The sequence below is a fragment of the Cucurbita moschata genome, unplaced genomic scaffold, assembly GCF_002738365.1.
Source record: "Cucurbita moschata cultivar Rifu unplaced genomic scaffold, Cmos_1.0 Cmo_Scf00062, whole genome shotgun sequence".
Classification (NCBI taxonomy): domain Eukaryota; kingdom Viridiplantae; phylum Streptophyta; class Magnoliopsida; order Cucurbitales; family Cucurbitaceae; genus Cucurbita; species Cucurbita moschata.
The window spans coordinates 851,326-868,862 of NW_019268578.1; the positions used below are offsets into that span (position 1 = coordinate 851,326).

The 17,537-nt window shown below is 42.2% G+C and overlaps 4 protein-coding genes across 6 annotated transcripts; 3 read left to right on the forward strand and 1 right to left on the reverse strand.

Annotated features, from left to right (window-relative positions):
* The first annotated feature begins 819 nt into the window (after positions 1–819).
* LOC111437224 (glucan endo-1,3-beta-glucosidase 12-like) lies at positions 820–3,032 on the forward strand. The gene is made up of 2 exons (XM_023075099.1): positions 820–2,313; positions 2,976–3,032. Exons 1-2 carry the CDS (start codon positions 906–908, stop codon positions 3,008–3,010), a joined length of 1,443 nt encoding a protein of 480 aa, XP_022930867.1. The 5' UTR covers positions 820–905; the 3' UTR covers positions 3,011–3,032.
* On the forward strand, positions 2,976–5,713 carry LOC111437220 (clathrin coat assembly protein AP180-like). The gene is made up of 2 exons (XM_023075096.1): positions 2,976–3,041; positions 3,681–5,713. Exon 2 carries the CDS (start codon positions 3,721–3,723, stop codon positions 5,449–5,451), a length of 1,731 nt encoding a protein of 576 aa, XP_022930864.1. The 5' UTR covers positions 2,976–3,041; positions 3,681–3,720; the 3' UTR covers positions 5,452–5,713.
* Positions 5,714–7,220: 1,507 nt separating this feature from the next.
* Positions 7,221–9,945, reverse strand: LOC111437221 (armadillo repeat-containing protein 3-like). Its single transcript, XM_023075097.1, has 2 exons — positions 7,917–9,945; positions 7,221–7,543 (listed from the first exon to the last, which is right to left on the reverse strand). Exon 1 carries the CDS (start codon positions 9,667–9,669, stop codon positions 7,948–7,950), a length of 1,722 nt encoding a protein of 573 aa, XP_022930865.1. The 5' UTR covers positions 9,670–9,945; the 3' UTR covers positions 7,221–7,543; positions 7,917–7,947.
* A 215-nt stretch (positions 9,946–10,160) lies between these two features.
* On the forward strand, positions 10,161–15,562 carry LOC111437226. 3 transcript variants are annotated; one of them, XM_023075103.1, is made up of 5 exons: positions 10,161–10,261; positions 10,645–10,967; positions 12,512–12,555; positions 14,320–14,731; positions 14,879–15,562. In XM_023075103.1, exons 4-5 carry the CDS (start codon positions 14,613–14,615, stop codon positions 15,447–15,449), a joined length of 690 nt encoding a protein of 229 aa, XP_022930871.1. In that variant the 5' UTR covers positions 10,161–10,261; positions 10,645–10,967; positions 12,512–12,555; positions 14,320–14,612; the 3' UTR covers positions 15,450–15,562. The 3 variants fall into 3 exon arrangements, with proteins under 3 accessions (XP_022930871.1, XP_022930873.1, XP_022930872.1); XM_023075105.1 differs by having other exon boundaries at positions 14,356–14,731; XM_023075104.1 differs by having other exon boundaries at positions 10,175–10,261; positions 10,677–10,967.
* The last annotated feature ends 1,975 nt before the right edge of the window (positions 15,563–17,537 follow it).

Genomic DNA, 17,537 nt, shown 5'->3' on the forward strand with positions numbered 1-17,537 from the left:
AGCCATTAATTACCGTAATGATTCGCTGGTTCGCCAGTCCCGCTCACTCCGGTTGACCTGGCTGATATCAGCATACATTTTTAACTTGTCTGCCACGTGGAGACCATTCACGTCGACGTCACATGGAGAGAACGATGCAGCGGCGCTACACAATATAAAAATGATAAATTTTAGCAATACCAGGAAAATGGTCGTCTGGTGTGATTAGCTTGTGGATCAGAGATCTTGACCGTTCGTTTTTTTCGATTATCCGTCGTGGCTAGATTTGACGGCCTAGATCGAAGGTCAATATTTTAGAACGTTATTTTAATGGGTAGTTGGTTACTTATCAAAAGGAATAATAATAATAATAATAATAAGAGTATAATAAAATTTTAATTTATATCATTCATTTAGGGTGAGAATTTATATTTTGAAAAAATTGATTTAATCCGTCGAATTCATGTATTATCTTATAGTTATGTTGGATAAATCAACATAGCCTTCTAAAACTCCTAAACCTTTGGCCCGACATTATTCTCGAGCTTAAGACAGTGAAGCAATCTTTTAAATGATTTCAAATTTACTATTTTTGTCCACGAATACATCGTAAAGGTTGTGTAACGGCCTAATACCCAAGTATGAGACCCCACGTTAGCTAGAGAAGAGAATGTAACATCCTCTTTCTAGTAGACTCATCTCATTTTAAAACTTCGAAGGGAATCCCGTAAGAAAATGTCTAAAGAGCCCGACACCGAGTGGTGTGCCAGTAGAGATGGTGTGACACAGAATGAAGTTTTGTGGCCTTTGTCTTGCAGTGCAGAGGTTGGGCCCATGCCTGATCTTTCTATTTAATAAAATACGCACCCATCGCTCAGTCTCCCACTCGCTCCTCCACTCACTCACTCACTCACTCACTCACAGTAATGGAGCGCCTAACCCTCTCCTTCTTCTTCGTCTTCCTCCTCCTCCTCGCCGCAAGCTTTCCTGTTCTTACAGAGGCTGGTTCCATTGGTGTCAACTATGGCAGAATCGCCAACAATCTCCCCTCCGCCCTCAAGGTCGTTAACCTCCTCAAATCCCACGGCCTTCAAAGGGTTAAAGTTTACGACACCGATCCGGCTGTTCTCAGAGCCATTTCCGGCTCTGGCATTAAAGTCACCGTCGATTTGCCCAACGAACTCCTCTTCGCCGCCGCCAAACGCCTCACCTTCGCCTACACTTGGGTCGAAAAGAACATCGTCGCCTACTACCCTTCCACCGAAATCGAAGCCATTGCTGTCGGCAACGAAGTCTTTGTCGACCCACATAACACGACGTCGTTTCTCATTCCGGCCATGAAGAACATTCACCAAGCCCTCGTTAAATACAACCTCCATTCCTCCATTAAGGTCTCATCTCCTATAGCCTTAAGCGCCCTGCAAAACTCTTACCCTTCCTCCGCCGGTTCATTCCGTCCGGAGCTTATCGAATCGGTTTTCCGGCCAATGCTGGAGTTTCTCCGGCAGACTGGCTCCTATTTGATGGTTAACGCTTACCCATTTTTCGCTTACGAGTCTAACTCCGATGTGATTTCTTTAGACTACGCTCTTTTCCGGGAGAACCCCGGCGTGGTGGATGCCGGTAGCGGTTACCGGTACTTCAGTTTATTCGATGCCCAAATCGACGCCGTTTTCGCCGCCATGTCGGCTCTGAAATACGACGACATTAAAATGGTGGTTACCGAAACTGGGTGGCCGTCTAAAGGCGACGAGAACGAGATTGGCGCTAGTGTCGAAAACGCCGCCGCATACAACGGGAATCTGGTCCGGCGGATTTTGAGCGGCGGCGGAACTCCATTGCGGCCGAAAGCAGATCTGACCGTCTATTTATTCGCCCTTTTCAACGAAAACAAAAAGAACGGTCCCACATCGGAAAGAAACTACGGCTTATTTTACCCTAACGAAGAATCAGTTTACGATATCCCTTTCACAACAGAGGGGTTGAAAGACTACCACGACAAACCATCGCCGTCGCCGTCGCCGGCTACCGGTGGCGACGGGAAGTCCGGACCAGTCAACGGCGATGGGAATGTTTCAAAAAGTCAAACGGGGAATACGTGGTGCGTTGCGAGTGGTGAAGCGGGGAAAGAGAAGCTGCAGGCGAGTCTAGATTATGCTTGTGGTGAAGGAGGGGCGGATTGCCGTCCAATCCAAGTGGGTGCCACGTGTTACAATCCTAACACGCTTGAGGCACATGCTTCGTATGCTTTCAATAGTTATTATCAGAAGAACGGGCGAATGACTGGCACGTGTTACTTTGGAGGGGCGGCTTACGTAGTCACGCAACCACCGAGTAAGTACTCTTATAGTTTTCTCTTTTTTTATTGTTTTATTTTACTACGACTCGAGCCGACCGGGTCCGGCCTGGTTTTCATTTTTTTAATGCGCTGACGTGGTCCACGAGGTGGACTGATGGAGGTGCAGGCCAGTCAGTAAGAAGCCAAATTTCACAGCCCACATGCCGAGCATTATTAGAGAAAGGGAATCTTAGTTTTGCTTACGTGGACCCATCTTTTTGGGAACCCCTAATTAATCTTTTTATTCAAATATTATTTTACCTATTTTAAATTTTAAATTTTGGTTTCTAAAAACTGATAAAAATTCAATTTGGTCTCTTCTTTGGGTTTTAAATTAAGAGAAAAAATGGATTTTTTTTTTGTGTCTATTCGGTTCGCGGGTTTGGATGTGAACCCTAATTGAGGTCGTTCGAAACAGCAACTAACTAAAAATTCTATTCGGTTCATGGGTTTTGGACGTGAACCCTAATTGAGGTCATTTGGATCGGCAACTAATCATAAATTATATTCGGTTCCTGAGTTTGGATGTGAACCCTGTTGAGATTGTTTAGGTCACTAACTCACTCCGTCTGAAATTTCGAGCCGGTCTAAACAAATTTCTCAGCTTTTTTTTTCTTTTAATGTGTTTTTAATTATTGGTGTATTTTTGTGTGTGCAGAGTATGGGAGCTGTGAATTCCCGACAGGGTATTGAAGTTGAAGGGACAACGGAGAGAGAAAAAAAGGTTAATTTTTATGTTTGGTTTTAGAGTATGAGAGAATTCTTTTGTAATCCAAATGTTTGGTGATAATGATAGTTAATTTATAAATTTAGTTTGTAAAATTTTTTATTTAATAGTGTAATAATCCATTAAATATAAAATTAAAACTTTATTCAATATTTAAAAAATTTATTTTTGTACATTATCTGAAATATAATATTTTAATATCGAATGTACAGCAGAATCTATGGCGTGTTCTCTACAATCAAATCATCGATTATGTTAAGTTGACTAAAAGAAAGCATAAATGTTCTTTCTAATGCATACATGACTTTATATAGTCTCAAAGTAAAACCGTTCACCTGATACATTTTAAAAGTTCTAAAGCTCAAAATGAAGACTCAACATGACGTTGATATTATAGGATTGAAATGTCTCCGCTTGTATCATTTATAAATTATTGGTCGGGGACAGATGGAATACATTCTAAGCTATTTATCCTTCCGGTCCCAAAAAAAAAAAAAAAAAACTTAGTCAACCCTCCATTTCCGAACATGCCTCACCTTCACACACGACAATGTAACTGTCTCTTAATAATAAAAGGTCAATTCAAATAAAAAAAATGATGTTTGTAAAAGTGTCAAAATTGGTTTGTCGTTGCAGCTTGGTCGGACAATTTAAAAAATACTCGGTGGTGTCAGCCATGCCCAGCAAGTTCCGGAAGGCCATCTACGCCGTGAAAGACCAAACCAGCATCAGCCTTGCTAAAGTCTCCGCCTCCGGCAGCGGCCCCAATGCCACCTCCTTGGAAGTCACCATTCTCAAAGCCACCACTCACGACGACGTCCCTCTCGACCACCGCTACCTGGCGGAAATCCTCCTCTTCATCTCCTCCAACAAATCCCACGCCGCCGTCTGTGTTCATTCCATCGCTAAACGCATTACCAGAACCCGTAATTGGGTCGTCGCCCTCAAATCTCTCAATCTCGTCTTCCGTATCTTCCAAGAAGGCGACCCGATTTTCCCCCGCGAAGTTCTCCTCGCCATGAAACGCGGCGCTAAAATCCTCAACCTCTCCAATTTCCGCGACGATTCAAATTCCAATCCGTGGGATTACACCGCTTTTGTTCGAACATTTGCTCTGTATCTCGACGAACGCCTTGATTGCTTTCTTAACGGGAAGCTTCAAAAGAGATACACTCAAGGGAAAACTAGCCGACGGATGAACGAGCCGATTCGGTATATGAAGCCGACGATGTTAATTGATCGGATTTCTCACTGGCAGAAATTACTGGACAGAGCAATCGCCACCAGACCCACCGGATCGGCGAAGAGGAATCGATTGATTCAACATTCGCTTCACGCCGTCGTTCAAGAGAGCTTCGATTTATACAGAGATATCTCCGATGGGCTTGCGCTTCTCTTGGATAGCTTCTTCCATTTGCAGCATCAATCCTGTGTTAATGCGTTTCATGCGTGTGTGAAAGCCGCGAAGCAATTTGAGGAATTGGGTTCTTTTTATGATGTGTGTAAAAGTATTGGGGTTGGAAGAACCTCGGAGTATCCGAGTGTTCAACAGCCTTCCGATGAGTTAATCGAGACATTGCAGGAGTTTTTGAAAGATCATGCTTCCTTCCCCTGCCATGGAAATCGATCGCCGCCGACGCCGACGCCGACGCCGATGCCGATGCCGACGCCGACGCAGGATTTTCTCTCTGGACCAACGGTGAAGTTCAACGACGAGCAATCGGAATCGTCGGATAAGAATTCGGATTGGGGGTCTGATTTTAACTCGTTTGGGGATATTATGACCGCTGCCGGAAGCTGGCCTAGCCCGGCTAATTCCGTCGAGTACGACGGCGAGTGCTTCTCCGATAATCGGCAATCCCAGTCGGGAGATTTCACTAATGAATCGATTCTGTCTCCGACTTTTCCGTTCTTTGAAGAAAACCAAAAGCGTTTTCAAGCGGAAGAACACCAATTAAGACTTGGGGATTGGGAGCTCGTTCTGGCGGAGTCCGCTACCCCGCAAAATTGGCCGGATTTCTTCTCACCGTCCGTCGGCGACAACATGTTTATGAAGCCCTTTACGCCGCAGCAGCACCATCACAACAACAACCCATTTCTTCAAGATTCAAGCGATTTATTCACAGTTGCACCAACGTTCAAAGCAGAGACGGAAATGACTCAAACATTCGGCGGTCATAATTTGAATGAAGCAGCAACCATGGCCCCAACATTCAGAGCAGAAACAGCAACATTTCTGATCGGAGTTGATATGGGTATTGAAAACGATCCATTTGCAGTGCCGTGGGGAAGCGAATTGAGTGGAAATGATCGGAGTTTTGAAGGGATGAACCATGATAGTTTGTTGCAGCAGCAGAAGTTGTGGAAGGAGCATCAAAACAAGATTATAGCGAAGCATTCGTTGTGAGTTTTGGAGAAGAATTAAGAAAGATTGAGACTTTGGGATGTAAATTTAAGAGGAGATTTGATTGAAATCATGAAAGGAGATTTTTTCAAACTTGAATTCAAATCAAAAGTGTTGTATATAACACGTTTTTATTTCATTAAAGGGTTAGGGACAAATTATCGAGTTGATGGGTAGGGAAGACTGTGCTCGAGGTGAATTGGAAACCGGATTGTTATATACGTTATGACCCGATTGTCACTGTTTTGAATGTTCCTTTTCTAAGGAATGTTCATACACAATATTTGCTAGTGGTTGACTTGAGCTATTACAGATGGTATTAGCACCAAACACCGGAGAATACTAGGCCCACAAGGGGGTGAATTGTGAGATCTCACATCGGTTGGAGAGAGGAACGAAACATTCCTTACAAGAGTATGAAAACCTCTCCCTAATAGACGTTTTCACGTTTTAAAACCTTGAGGTTGACGACGATGCGTAATAGGGCAAAGCGAACAATGCGGACTTGTGTTGTTACATTTGCGATAATTAGACATCGTGTACTTGAGTAATAGAGGGAGTGATCTAAGTCATCCTACGGGATCACCGACATACCAAGGAGGAGATTAGGAATGGGTGCACATCTAACCCCGACCGAGAGTACCTTATTGAATGTTTTAATACTCCGCTAGTGAGCTTATGAGTAAAGTAAAGGTATTAGTTGTTTTAAACCCTAAGCCAAAAACATGTTGCTTTGTATGCATCATGAGCCTTAATTTGGGTCTGTGTATAGCATTGACTGCTCTGAGGGGTAGCTGATGGGAGAGAGAGAGAATGAAAAAGTGTAGAAATGGGAACTTTACAGCTTAGCTTAGCTTAGGAATGATAGCTTTCCATTGGGACATATCAAAACTCTCTTCCTTTCCCTTCCTTTCATTTCCTCTTTTTTCCCAACCAAATGGGATTTTATCCAAAAAGGAACCATAACTGGCAACTCGCAACTGGCAACCACAACCATGTGAATATACAATGTATAAAGCCCCACATCCATATGCCTTTTATGCAGCATCCAACTGTAATAAGGTCGGGTCGTCGGGTCATGAAAGATTATGTGAGATCACACGTTGGTTGAATAGAGTAACGAAACATTCTTTGTAAGGATGTAGAAACTTCTCCGGTTATAGATTAGTTCGGAAAGCGAGGAAAAGAAAAAGACCTTTATCCATATCCAACCTTCAATCATAATTTCTCCCATGGGTTTATACATTTCTCAAGGCTAAAACAACCCTTCAATATCTAACCCCATAATTGCTTGCTTACTCCCCTTCACATGGGATTGCCAGCCTGAGTGAACCCCAACCCTCTCAAATCACAACATGATTGCCCTCCAACTAAAAAGAAAGGAAGATCCATGGCTAACTAACTTGTGGGGCTGAGCTTTGTTTTGGGACAACAAACAAGCATGAGAACAAGAAAGAAACCCATGGCCCCACCATCGTCCTTCATCGTTACCTCGAGATTATAAAACGTGTCTGCTAGGAAAAGGTTTCCACACCCTTGTAAAGAATGTTTCGTTCTCCTGCCCCCAACTGATGTGGGATCTCACGTACCCACTTCGTCTGCAAACCCAGAGCAGACAGAATACAACCCATTCAGCCAACACAGGAGAAAACAAAAGGATTCGGATTCACAGATTATCATCATTCATAATCCGACACATTTGTTGGTCAAAAAAAGTATACACAAAAATCCCCTCTCTCATTACATACTTTTCTTCCTTTTTTTTCTTTTTCTTTTCCCTCATTCAATAAATAATAAAAGAAAGAAACTGACTTGAAATTTACACAATCAAACAAGATGACAATCATGGGCATGAACAACTCACTTACATATCTTCATCAGTGAAATTAATATTAATAATATAAGGAAAAAAAGCATACCAGGATACTCCCTAAAACCCGCATCCTTGCTTCTTTCTTCTTCTTTTTTTGCCTTTTTTTTTTATAATTAATATAATAGGAGGCGAAAATAGCTGTTGGGTTTGGTCATATGTTGTTGTTGTTGTAACCCTTCAACTTCGGCAGTTAGAAAATTCCAAATGAAATCCTCCAAATCCCTGAAAATACAGTTAATAAAAATTAAATAAATTCAGTAATTAACTTATTATTCTTTTATTCTGAAAAATAAAATAAAGAAGGAAAGAAAAGATAGGTCTGTCGTTTTCATAATTCCTACGACTAAATTAGATGTCAGATTAAGGGGCCCACTCGAATTCAGTGGTCCACAAATGTTACGGGGAATCTAATAAAACGACGTCGTGTTTGTTTCCCAAACTGTGACCGCCACAAACCGGTCACATGAGTAGGGGCATCATTGACTTTCTACCTATCATGCTACTGGGTCAATCTCTGGGAAAGGCTTAAAGTGTAGGGTCAACACATGATATTATTGTAAGTTTCCGATTTTACCCTCGGATTGGATTTGCTTACCTTTGACGGCGGCGGTTAGTTTCTTTTGCGTTTATTCCCTCCAGGTTCTGCTGAAGATGTTTCTCAGCCGATTGCCGGTGAGCCGCTGCAGGGCCTTTTTAGCTCCGGCGACGTTCTTGTCGGCGAGATTCTGCAGGTGCTGGTGAGCTCCGGCTTCTAGAAGTCTCCTCCGGCAGCCGTTGCTTCCGCCGGAGAGCACCGCCGTGACGATGGCTAACGGGAATGTCTTGGAGATGACCTCGTTTTTCGGATCGAGCATTTGCATCAATCTCATCACGCTCTTCTCGTCCCTCATTAACTCTTTCCGATTTGATCGGACGGTCAAAAGAGATGCTAGGGCTCCCACTGCCGCTTCCTGAACTCCGGCCGGCTTTGGCATCTCCATTAGCTTCACCAAGGAACCCATACAACTCCCGATGGCTCTCTTGTTCCCATCGCTAATTGATAAATTGGCGACCAGAGAGGCGGCGATTTGCTGCAGCACTAAACTTCCGTGCTTTATCAATTCGCCCAGTTTCATTATGAACAATGTTGAAGATGATAGAATCCGAGCGATTGGATCGGAAACCGCGAGCGAACTTAGGGCTCGTAATGGGTTTTCAATCGTGTTGAAACTTGGTGAATCGTGGATCAATTGTAATAATTTTTGTAATCCTCGTTCTTGGATGATCCGTGATCGGAAATACTCACCGGAGGAGGCTAATACTGCTATGGACATTGCCGCCTTCTCCTGCGTGTCCGTCGGGCTCGAAACAAGCAACTGTAATAATACTGGAATCGCCCCTTCCTCGACGAGAGATGTTTTGATATCTTCCACCGCCGTGACATTTCTAATCGCACCGACTGCCGCAGCCTGCAGCTGTGGAGTGCCCGACCGGCAGGCTTCGATTAAGACCGATAAGCCTCCGTAAGCGGAAACGGCCCAAGCGTTTTCAGTATCGATGGTGATGGATTCGACGGCGGCGGCGGCTTTTTCCTTGAGATGCATCGATCCTGTTTCAAGAATCCTCAACAGAGGCCCTAATCCTCCTTCTTCGAACACTCTTTTCCTCGATTCATCGCTCGCCGTTGAGAGAACTGAAACCGCAGAAGCCGCAAGCTCTCGCACAGAGGGCTGAGAGCTGAAATCAAGCAAATGAATCAAATACCCAACGTTTCCCTCTTTGGCAACCAACCCCGCAGACTTCTCATCCTGATTCAGAAGCTGAACCAGAGACTCCAGAGCCTTCTTCTTAAACTCCACCCCTCCGATTTGCAACCGAGTGAAGAGATCCCTAATGAAAAACTCCGTATCGTCTTTATTCGAACCAGGAACCGGCTGAGACAGTACTAGCGCGTTGGACTGGTAAAGAACCCCAGATCTAAGCAACAAATCGAGGTCGTTGAGTTGACTAGAGAGAGAAGCAGAGGCCATATCCAAATCACTCTGCATATGAAGCTTCCCACCGGAGAAGGCCGAGTCGGAGCATTGATCAGACAAGGACTTGAGCCGCTGAAGCGTGGAGAGTAGCGATGGGAGAATAGTATGGACAAGGGGATTCTCCGACCAGTGAGGCGAATCGGAGACTTCGAGAAGAGCAGAGTGGAGAGTGGAGAGCTTGGAATGAAGAACCTGCCATCGCCCAACGAACGACCGGACATTGAGAGAAGAAAGAAGCAGAAGCGAAACAATCTGAATGATGAGGTCGAGAAGGGGTTGTGAAGAGGAGGTAGACGGCGGCGGAATGGGGGTTCCGGCGGTGATTGGAGGCATTTACGACGGAGAAATTGATGGGGAATGAACCCTAGAAAGCTGTGAAAGAAGGGGGAGAAGGAGAGAACATGAGAGAAAGAGATAGAAGGGTTGCTTGGTGGGAAAGGAAAAGGGAAAATCGAAAGGGCCTCTGACAGAAACAATTACAGAAAAGAAAGGGTCTGCTGGCGGAATCAAAAACACAATCAACGAAGAAGAGAGCCAGAAAAAAGAAAGCTTCGGAGTAGAGAGAGAAAGTCCGAACGAAACCTGACGGTTGAAAGAGAAAATGCGATGGTCACGCGGAGAAGACCACGGAACTCCAAATGGGCCTTTCTTATTGGGCCTTCTGGGCCGAAAAGTGTTTGTCTTGCGCAGAGAGCCAAGCTCGGTAACGTGGATCAAGCAGTTCTTGCTCTATCTGCTCGTTGTAATGCAGCCGAGGTTGTTCGGGTCCTTAACGCTGCCCTCCAAGGAGGCGATCAAAGTTCGGCAAGGCTGGCGAGCTAATGCCATTGCTGGTTTTTCGCCGTCATTGGCACATTCCTGTACCGATTGGCCTTGGTTGCTGATAGAGTTACTGTCACAAGCTACTGAAATTGATCATTTTCAGGTAAGCATATTGAATTGCATAGTTTGAATGCTGATGTAGTTTAATCAATATCAGTGTCTGAATAAGGAGAAAAGATGAAAGGGAGATGAATTGCATGCTATTACTCCAAGTTCGTCCACCTCTTCATTTGTCTAGTGTCTACTAGGCATAGAAATGAGAATTGTTTTACAAATGAATAAGTTAACCTTGCCTAATATTTTAGGTTGTTGGTGTTGATGAAAAATTTGGTAGAGATTAGTGGTAGTTTAATGTGATATTGTGATTCTAATATGAAAGTTCTGCACTATCATTTCCTGGTGCTTAATGATCAAAACAAAATTTTAAGGAGTGGAGCAACCTCTATCTGATAACTTGAGCGTTTGAGATTTATAGTACTGTGACAGGGCAAGGAAACTAATGAATGGATTGGTTTCAGAAGATAGATTATGCTTTGGTGCACCTTGGAGGCATCCTCCTCAAGGCGATGATCCATGATCGTAACTGCCTAAGCCTGCCGCTAGTAGATATTGTCCGCTTTGGCCCGTTACGTATCGTCGTCAGCCTCACAGTTTTAAAATGCGTGTGCTTGGTAGAGGTTTTCACACCTTTATAAGGAATGCTTCGTTCCCCTCTCCGACCAACGTGGGATCTCACCATGCTTGATCTTGGACTGCGCAAAGATTCAGCTGATGAATTTGTGAATTCTCTTGTGGATGTGGAATTTGGGGTAAGTGTTTTCGGACAGAAATTGTTTATTGTAAAATGCTTCCTATTGTGTTACTGCCCTCAATTTATAGTGCTTCAGAGAATAGGCTTTTGCGTCTTAGCAGTTGTAGAATTACTCTATTCATTTTTCTTTATTCAACCATTGTAAACATTTAAAAGTTAGTTTCTTATGTTCTTGTTTTAAAACTTTATGGATTAAAACAATTTCAATGTGTTAGTCCCCTGATTAGTTTGTCATTAGTTCCGTTCGGGAGGGTGTATATATTGATTAGCTGTTAAGGTTGTCGAGTATCTTGTTTGTGAGTCGGAATCTAGCTATTCAGGTCAGGATCCTTGGCTGGAAATAGTCTCTTCGATTTGTCTGTGCTTACAATGATTCTTCAAAAGTTAAGTGTAAACCAGAGTTACTCACCGACTTGGTTTCATATGGTGATGTATTGATGTAACTAACCAAATTACATTGGGATAGGATTCACTTAATTTATTGCCCAAGTCCACGGCTAGTAAATATTGTTTACTTTGGCCCGTTACGCATCGCTGTCAGTTTCACGGTTTTAAAACGTGTCTGCTAGGGAGAGGTTTCCATACCCTTACAAGGAATGTTTTGTTCCCCCCTCCAACCGATGTGGGATCTCACAATCTACCCCTTTGGGGGCCAGCATCCTCGCTGGCACACCACTCGATGCCTGGCTCTGATATCATTTGTAACAACCAAAGTCCACCACTAATAGATATTGTTTGCTTTGGCTCGTTACGTATCACCTTAACCTCACGGTTTTAAAACGCGTCTACTAGGGAGAGGTTTCCACACCCTTGTAAGAAATGCTTCGTTTACCTCTCCAACTAATGTGGGATCTCACATCCATGTTATCCTAGGGCTGATATGTAGCTCTAATCACATTGAAGGAACGCACCTTTTTTCCCCATGTGATCTTTCTCGCCTTATGAAGGTCAGTTTGGTTTATGCTCAACTAGATTCATCCATCATGCGGCCAATATCTAGAGCGATTCAAAGATGTCTAGTGCGCGATGGTAAGTGAACCTTCTTATTTAACATACCAAAGTGAGAATCAATAATATGAACCTTCTTATCTAACCTCATTGTACGAACACATTTTTTTGTGGTTCGCCTTCTTAGCGTTGGAGTTTCTTACAGCCATATTTTTTCTTTTTCGGGGGGTTTGGAGATGGCGTTCATCGACACACTGTCATTTACAGCTGATATGTATAGTGTATAGGTGTGTACACATTGTTTATGGTGGAGTTTTACCCATCTATGATCATACGTTCAATTTGAACACACTCCTTTGACTTGGTTGTCTCTTATTCATGATGATGGAATTTGAATTGTATGCATATGGGATACAAAAGTCTTGCCTACTTCTAGAATCCTCTATGGTTTTTCACTTGCTCTCTCACGTGGAATTGGAACTGTTAATAATGTGGAGGATTAGTTACTATATTGCAATAGGATTTTATTGCTCGAACTTTACTATCTGGGAACACTATTTTGTCACTAATTCTGAGTTTCTTGTTGGCATACAGGGACGGGTGGATTCAGGAACGTGACTCAATAATTTCAATATAAGGTCAGAGCATCCTTGATTTTGCGTATGACATGTGATAGTTCTCTGTTCATGTGAGATCTTACATTAGTTGGAGAGGAGAACAAAACATTCCTTATAAGAATGTGGAAACCTCTCCCTAATAGACGTGTTTTAAAAATCATGAGACTAACAACGATATGTAACGGGTCAAAGCAGACAATATTTGCTAGCGGTGGACTTGGGCTGTTACAAATGGTATCAGAGCCAGACACTGAATGGTGTGTCAGTGAGGACACTGGACCCCCAAGAGGAGTGGATTGTGAGATCTCACATCAGTTGGAGAGGAAAACGAAGTGTTCCTTATAAGGGTGTGGAAACCTTTCTCTAATAGACACGTTTTAAAAACCGTGAGATTGATGGCTCTATGTAATGGGCCAAAGCGTATAATATCTGCTAATGGTGTGGGCTGTTACAGTTCATAGAGATACGATTACTTGAATGAAAGCGTGAAGAAATAGCTTTTCTAGGGTCACTGTTCACTTTTATTTCATTATGGCCGATTTAAATTTTTGTGGACAAAATGTGGGTTGGAAACCCCTCAAATTTAGTAGGAAGGAGAAGAAACGTGCCGGATTTATTGGCTTTTGCCTTCTTTATCTTTGAATTAAATGGCCGCAAAGAAGCAAAAAATTGCCATAATTATGGCTTTAGGAGCTAGCTTGCTCAATGCCCTCATTTAAGAACAAAATGGCCTCCCTTTTTCTAAGTTTTCTTGGCCTTCATTCATCTTCCCTAGGATGCTAAGAGCTCCTTAAGGTAGAAGAGTAGCACACCAGTAGTTTTGAGTATTTCATTTTGACCATTTCAAATTCTGCGAGATCCCACATTAGTTGGAGGAAGGAACGAAACATTTCTTATAAGGATATAAAAGTCTCTCTTTAGCATACGCCTTTTAAAACCTTGAGAGGAATCCTATAAGAGAAAGCCCAAAGATGACAATATTTGCTAGCAGTGAGCTTGAACTGTTACAAATGGTATAAGAGCTAGACACTGGACAATGTGCTAGCGAGGACGCTAGGTCCCCGAGGGGGTGGATTGTGAGATCTCACATAGGTTGGAGAAGGGAACAAAACATTTCTTATAAGAGTATAAAAACTTATCCAGCAAACACGTTTTAAAACCTTGAGAGGAAGGCTATATGGAAAAGTTCAAAGAGGATAATATTTGCTAGCAGTGAGCTGTTACAAAAAATGGTATCAGAGTCGGACACTCGACGGTGTACTAGCGAGAACGTTGGACCCCTGAGGGGGTGGATTGTGAGATCTCACATAGGTTGGAGAAGGGAATGAAATATTTCTTATAAGGATGTGGAAACCTCTTCATAGCAGACACGTTTTAAAACTGTGAGGTTGACAACGATTCGTAACAGATGCGGACAACATCTATTAGCGGTAGGTCTAGACTATTACATTTTCACATGGGCTATCATGTTCTATTCTATACAGGTATATATTGTGATGTTCAAATAGAACCCTTAATGTCTAGAACGTATGACTTCAAGATTCTTTTCCCAAAAGTAGATTTGCGTTTGAAAGGGTTAAAGCCAGAAATGGTAGATGATGATCCCCACACAACACTCTCATGTGTGAACTACCCCATAGATTATTTCGTATTAACAATCATTTTCATAAAGTATTTCTTTTACTGAGTTGAGATACTTGAGATTATACTGTTCGGGATGGTGGGTTGTTGAAGAAAACTATGCACTACAAATTTATAACGATACATCATTTGTATTTATTATAGGCTTACAAGAGTAAATGGTGCATTCTCACCAAACAGGTTATAGCTTGAATGGCGCATAGGTCTACGTTTTCCCGCTCACACAGTGACAAATCAAACAGGCGGGTCCCCTTTTCCATATAGATCGAGAGCGACCCCTTCACGATTATTGCTTTACTATATCTCTTCATTGCCTGCTGCGGCTCCCCCCTCCACTCCAATGCCAGCCACAAAGTTTTTGATCAATCAGCTCATTCAATCTAACTACAGAAACTTTCTTTAGAGCCAACTTTTTCAGATATGGAAATGGAAATGGAATGAATGGACAGGGTATTGCCCGTCATTCTGCTTCCCAGTTTCTCTCTTCTACACCACCACTCAGCCATGGCAGACATGAAGTCCTGTTCCTGAAGGTCTACGGAACCCTTAAGAATTGGTTAGTAAGATCATTCACTCTTTCACAAAACCCACTTTTTCTTTCCTGATTTAGCTTCTTCTTTGGTCTGAAAAAGCACATTTTGAGGCATTCTTCTTTCTGGGTATGTCTGGATTGTTATCTTCTCTAACACCTGATACCATTTAGGATTCATTTTACTAGAACTCCTTTGTGGGTCTTTTTCGTGTCAGTCCAGCAATTTGGAGGGGAAATGGAGCGGCCAAATCGAGGGCAGAGATGGGCCAATTTGAAGCAACGGCTAGGACTGATGAAGGGGATTGGGTGCTGTGGAGGTTCATGGAGTTCAACATCGTCAACTTTGACGATGATTGATGGTATAGGTTTAAGCCGCCATGGAAGTAGCCGCAGCCATAGAGACGATGGGACTCGGAGCTCTGCAGCTTCCGGGATGAACTTGGCGATGGCTCTGGCGGCTGAGAGAAACTTGACCGAGGAAGGAGGCCCCACCGTCGGCAATGTGAAATCACTGGTGAGATTATTTGAAGAAATAGACGGTGGGGATTGGAAGACGAGAAGAAAGGAGAGTGAGAACAACGGTGATTGGTTGTGCTGCGTGTGCATGGAGAGGAGTAAAGGTGCTGCTTTTATTCCCTGTGGACACACCTTTTGTAGGGTATGTTCTAGGGAACTACGGCTCAACGGAGGCACATGTCCTATTTGCAGCCGTTCGATCATTGAGATTCTTGATATTTTTTAAGATGGAAGAAAATCCATTTTCGTTTTGCTAAATTATTGTCTTCACGTGATCTTTGTGTTTTTATATGAAATAATGGAAGAAAGGATAAGGCAGCTGATTTTTGGTTTGCACAACCTCTCAAGCAGACATCCTTGCATGACTTATATTTTGAATAATTAAGGGGAGGAAGATATGAAATACTTGCACGAAACTTATATTTGCGGTGGGACTTATCATGATTGCACTACTAGCTTGGCAAGCAACGCATTCATGGCGTGATCTGAAGGCTAGAAGTGTTCGTGGATTAGATTGGGGCGAGTTTGAACATTTTTAGGCTCAACCCAATTGTTCGGGTTGTAATTTTTTCAACCCAATCAACGATTTGAGTCACTTATCAAGTTTTGTAACAACGAGTCACTTATGATGAAGCTAGAGCTTAACATGAGTGTGGGAAAAGGTCTAAGGTTAGTCCTTAAAGGCAAGGAAGGGAAGAAGGGTTTCGGGATAAATGAATGTATGGATGTCGAGTGTTGGAGATGAAGCTAAGCAAGAGCCATTGTTGGCCACTAATGATGAAAATAAGACCCACCAAGAAGCATGGGTGTTGACCCTAGTTGCTTAGGGTTGTATTGACATGGTAAGAAGGTAGGATCCATGCATGACTCGAGACCTACGACGACCGATGAATACTTGTTGTCGGGCCAAATCTAGTGACCCAAATAAGTTTACACATAGATTGCTTAAGAACTAAACTCTCGAAACAGAACAATCTTATTAACTCAAGAGTTATCACGAGCTAAAGAGAATCGAGCCTACGAAGAATTTTTTTTTAAAAACCCTAAATTGTTGGGCTTTAGGCCTCACATGTGATCCCTAATAGAGACACTAAATAAACCCTAAATTATAAGGTCACATGTGGGTTCTTTTACTCCTATTCTAACAAGAGCTAGAGTAGGTGTTTCAAGCCATGTTGATCGGTACCACTTGTAAAGTTATTCTCATCCCGAATTTTTTTGATAGGCTTTTCATTATTCTCGGATGGATGGAAGCTTGAAGCTTGAAGCTTGATCGAGGGCCCTCGATTCACACCATAGATACTTGTTAGAAACTTTTAAAAAATACTCAACGATTAAATACATAGTTTGACTTAAAATTGATAAGAGGTGTTTAACTCAAGCAGTGGATCCGTATAATGTGAGATTAAGAAACCAGTCTCGATTTATATTTTATATGAGATCCCACATCGGTTGGAGATGAGAACAACCTCTCTCTAACAGATGCATTTTAAAACTGTGAGGTTGTCGGTGTTACGTAATGAGCCAAAGTAGACCATATCTACTAACAGTGAACTTGGATTGTTACATTTTTGTTTGTTTACACTACATCATCAGAAACCAAACGTCTCTGGTGAAGTAGAACAACTCTCATATGTCAATTATCTCACAAATCTTGCTACTTATGAAAGCAAGTAAAAAGAACCATATCTTATTAGGATTTTAAAGTGGAGAAATGAGATAAAGATATGAACATATTTTGGTGGGCAATCTTAATATGATTTGCTTTGTTATGGGACATTTCAACTGCAACTTTTACAACTTCTCAAAAGATGGACAGAGGTATGTATTTAGACATATTCGAACATTTTAACGATCTTATCATACTCATTTTTTCTAGGTCCTTTTAGCTTTCGGACCGTCGTCTTGATAAGTTATTCCCTCATCAATTAGCTAACCAACCGCGAGCTATTCACTCATGATGCCTCGGTAAAATTTTCGTCTTTAACTGTATCATTATTCTCAATCTTCTAAAATTTTCAAGTTGGTAAATTTTCGCCAACATATTTGATTATGCTTTGAAGTTTTCAAACTCATTAAATTAATCTCTTAAAAGTAAATCGGACCCGTCAAAGTTATTGTAATAATATAGGGGAGAAAATTCCTTGATATGATTTAACACTATTTCCTTATTCAAAACGTTAAATTCATGTAAGTTATTTTAGAAATGATGAAAAGTGAATATACGAGATTTTTTTTATCTTCATTTGAATCACGTTTCTATGATCAGGGTTTTATTCTACGAAGAATTTTTTTTTTTTTTTTTTTTTTTGAA

Excerpts from the sequence above, each read along its gene's own strand:
- LOC111437226 (XM_023075103.1), top strand. The coding sequence starts at position 14,613 with ATGAATGGACAGGGTATTGCCCGTCATTCTGCTTCCCAGTTTCTCTCT. Across the intron at positions 14,732-14,878 it reads TACGGAACCCTTAAGAATTG|GATTCATTTTACTAGAACTC; the intron begins GTTAGTAAGATC and ends GATACCATTTAG.
- LOC111437221 (XM_023075097.1), bottom strand. The coding sequence starts at position 9,669 with ATGCCTCCAATCACCGCCGGAACCCCCATTCCGCCGCCGTCTACCTCC.
- LOC111437220 (XM_023075096.1), top strand. The coding sequence starts at position 3,721 with ATGCCCAGCAAGTTCCGGAAGGCCATCTACGCCGTGAAAGACCAAACC.
- LOC111437224 (XM_023075099.1), top strand. The coding sequence starts at position 906 with ATGGAGCGCCTAACCCTCTCCTTCTTCTTCGTCTTCCTCCTCCTCCTC. Across the intron at positions 2,314-2,975 it reads CGTAGTCACGCAACCACCGA|AGTATGGGAGCTGTGAATTC; the intron begins GTAAGTACTCTT and ends TTGTGTGTGCAG.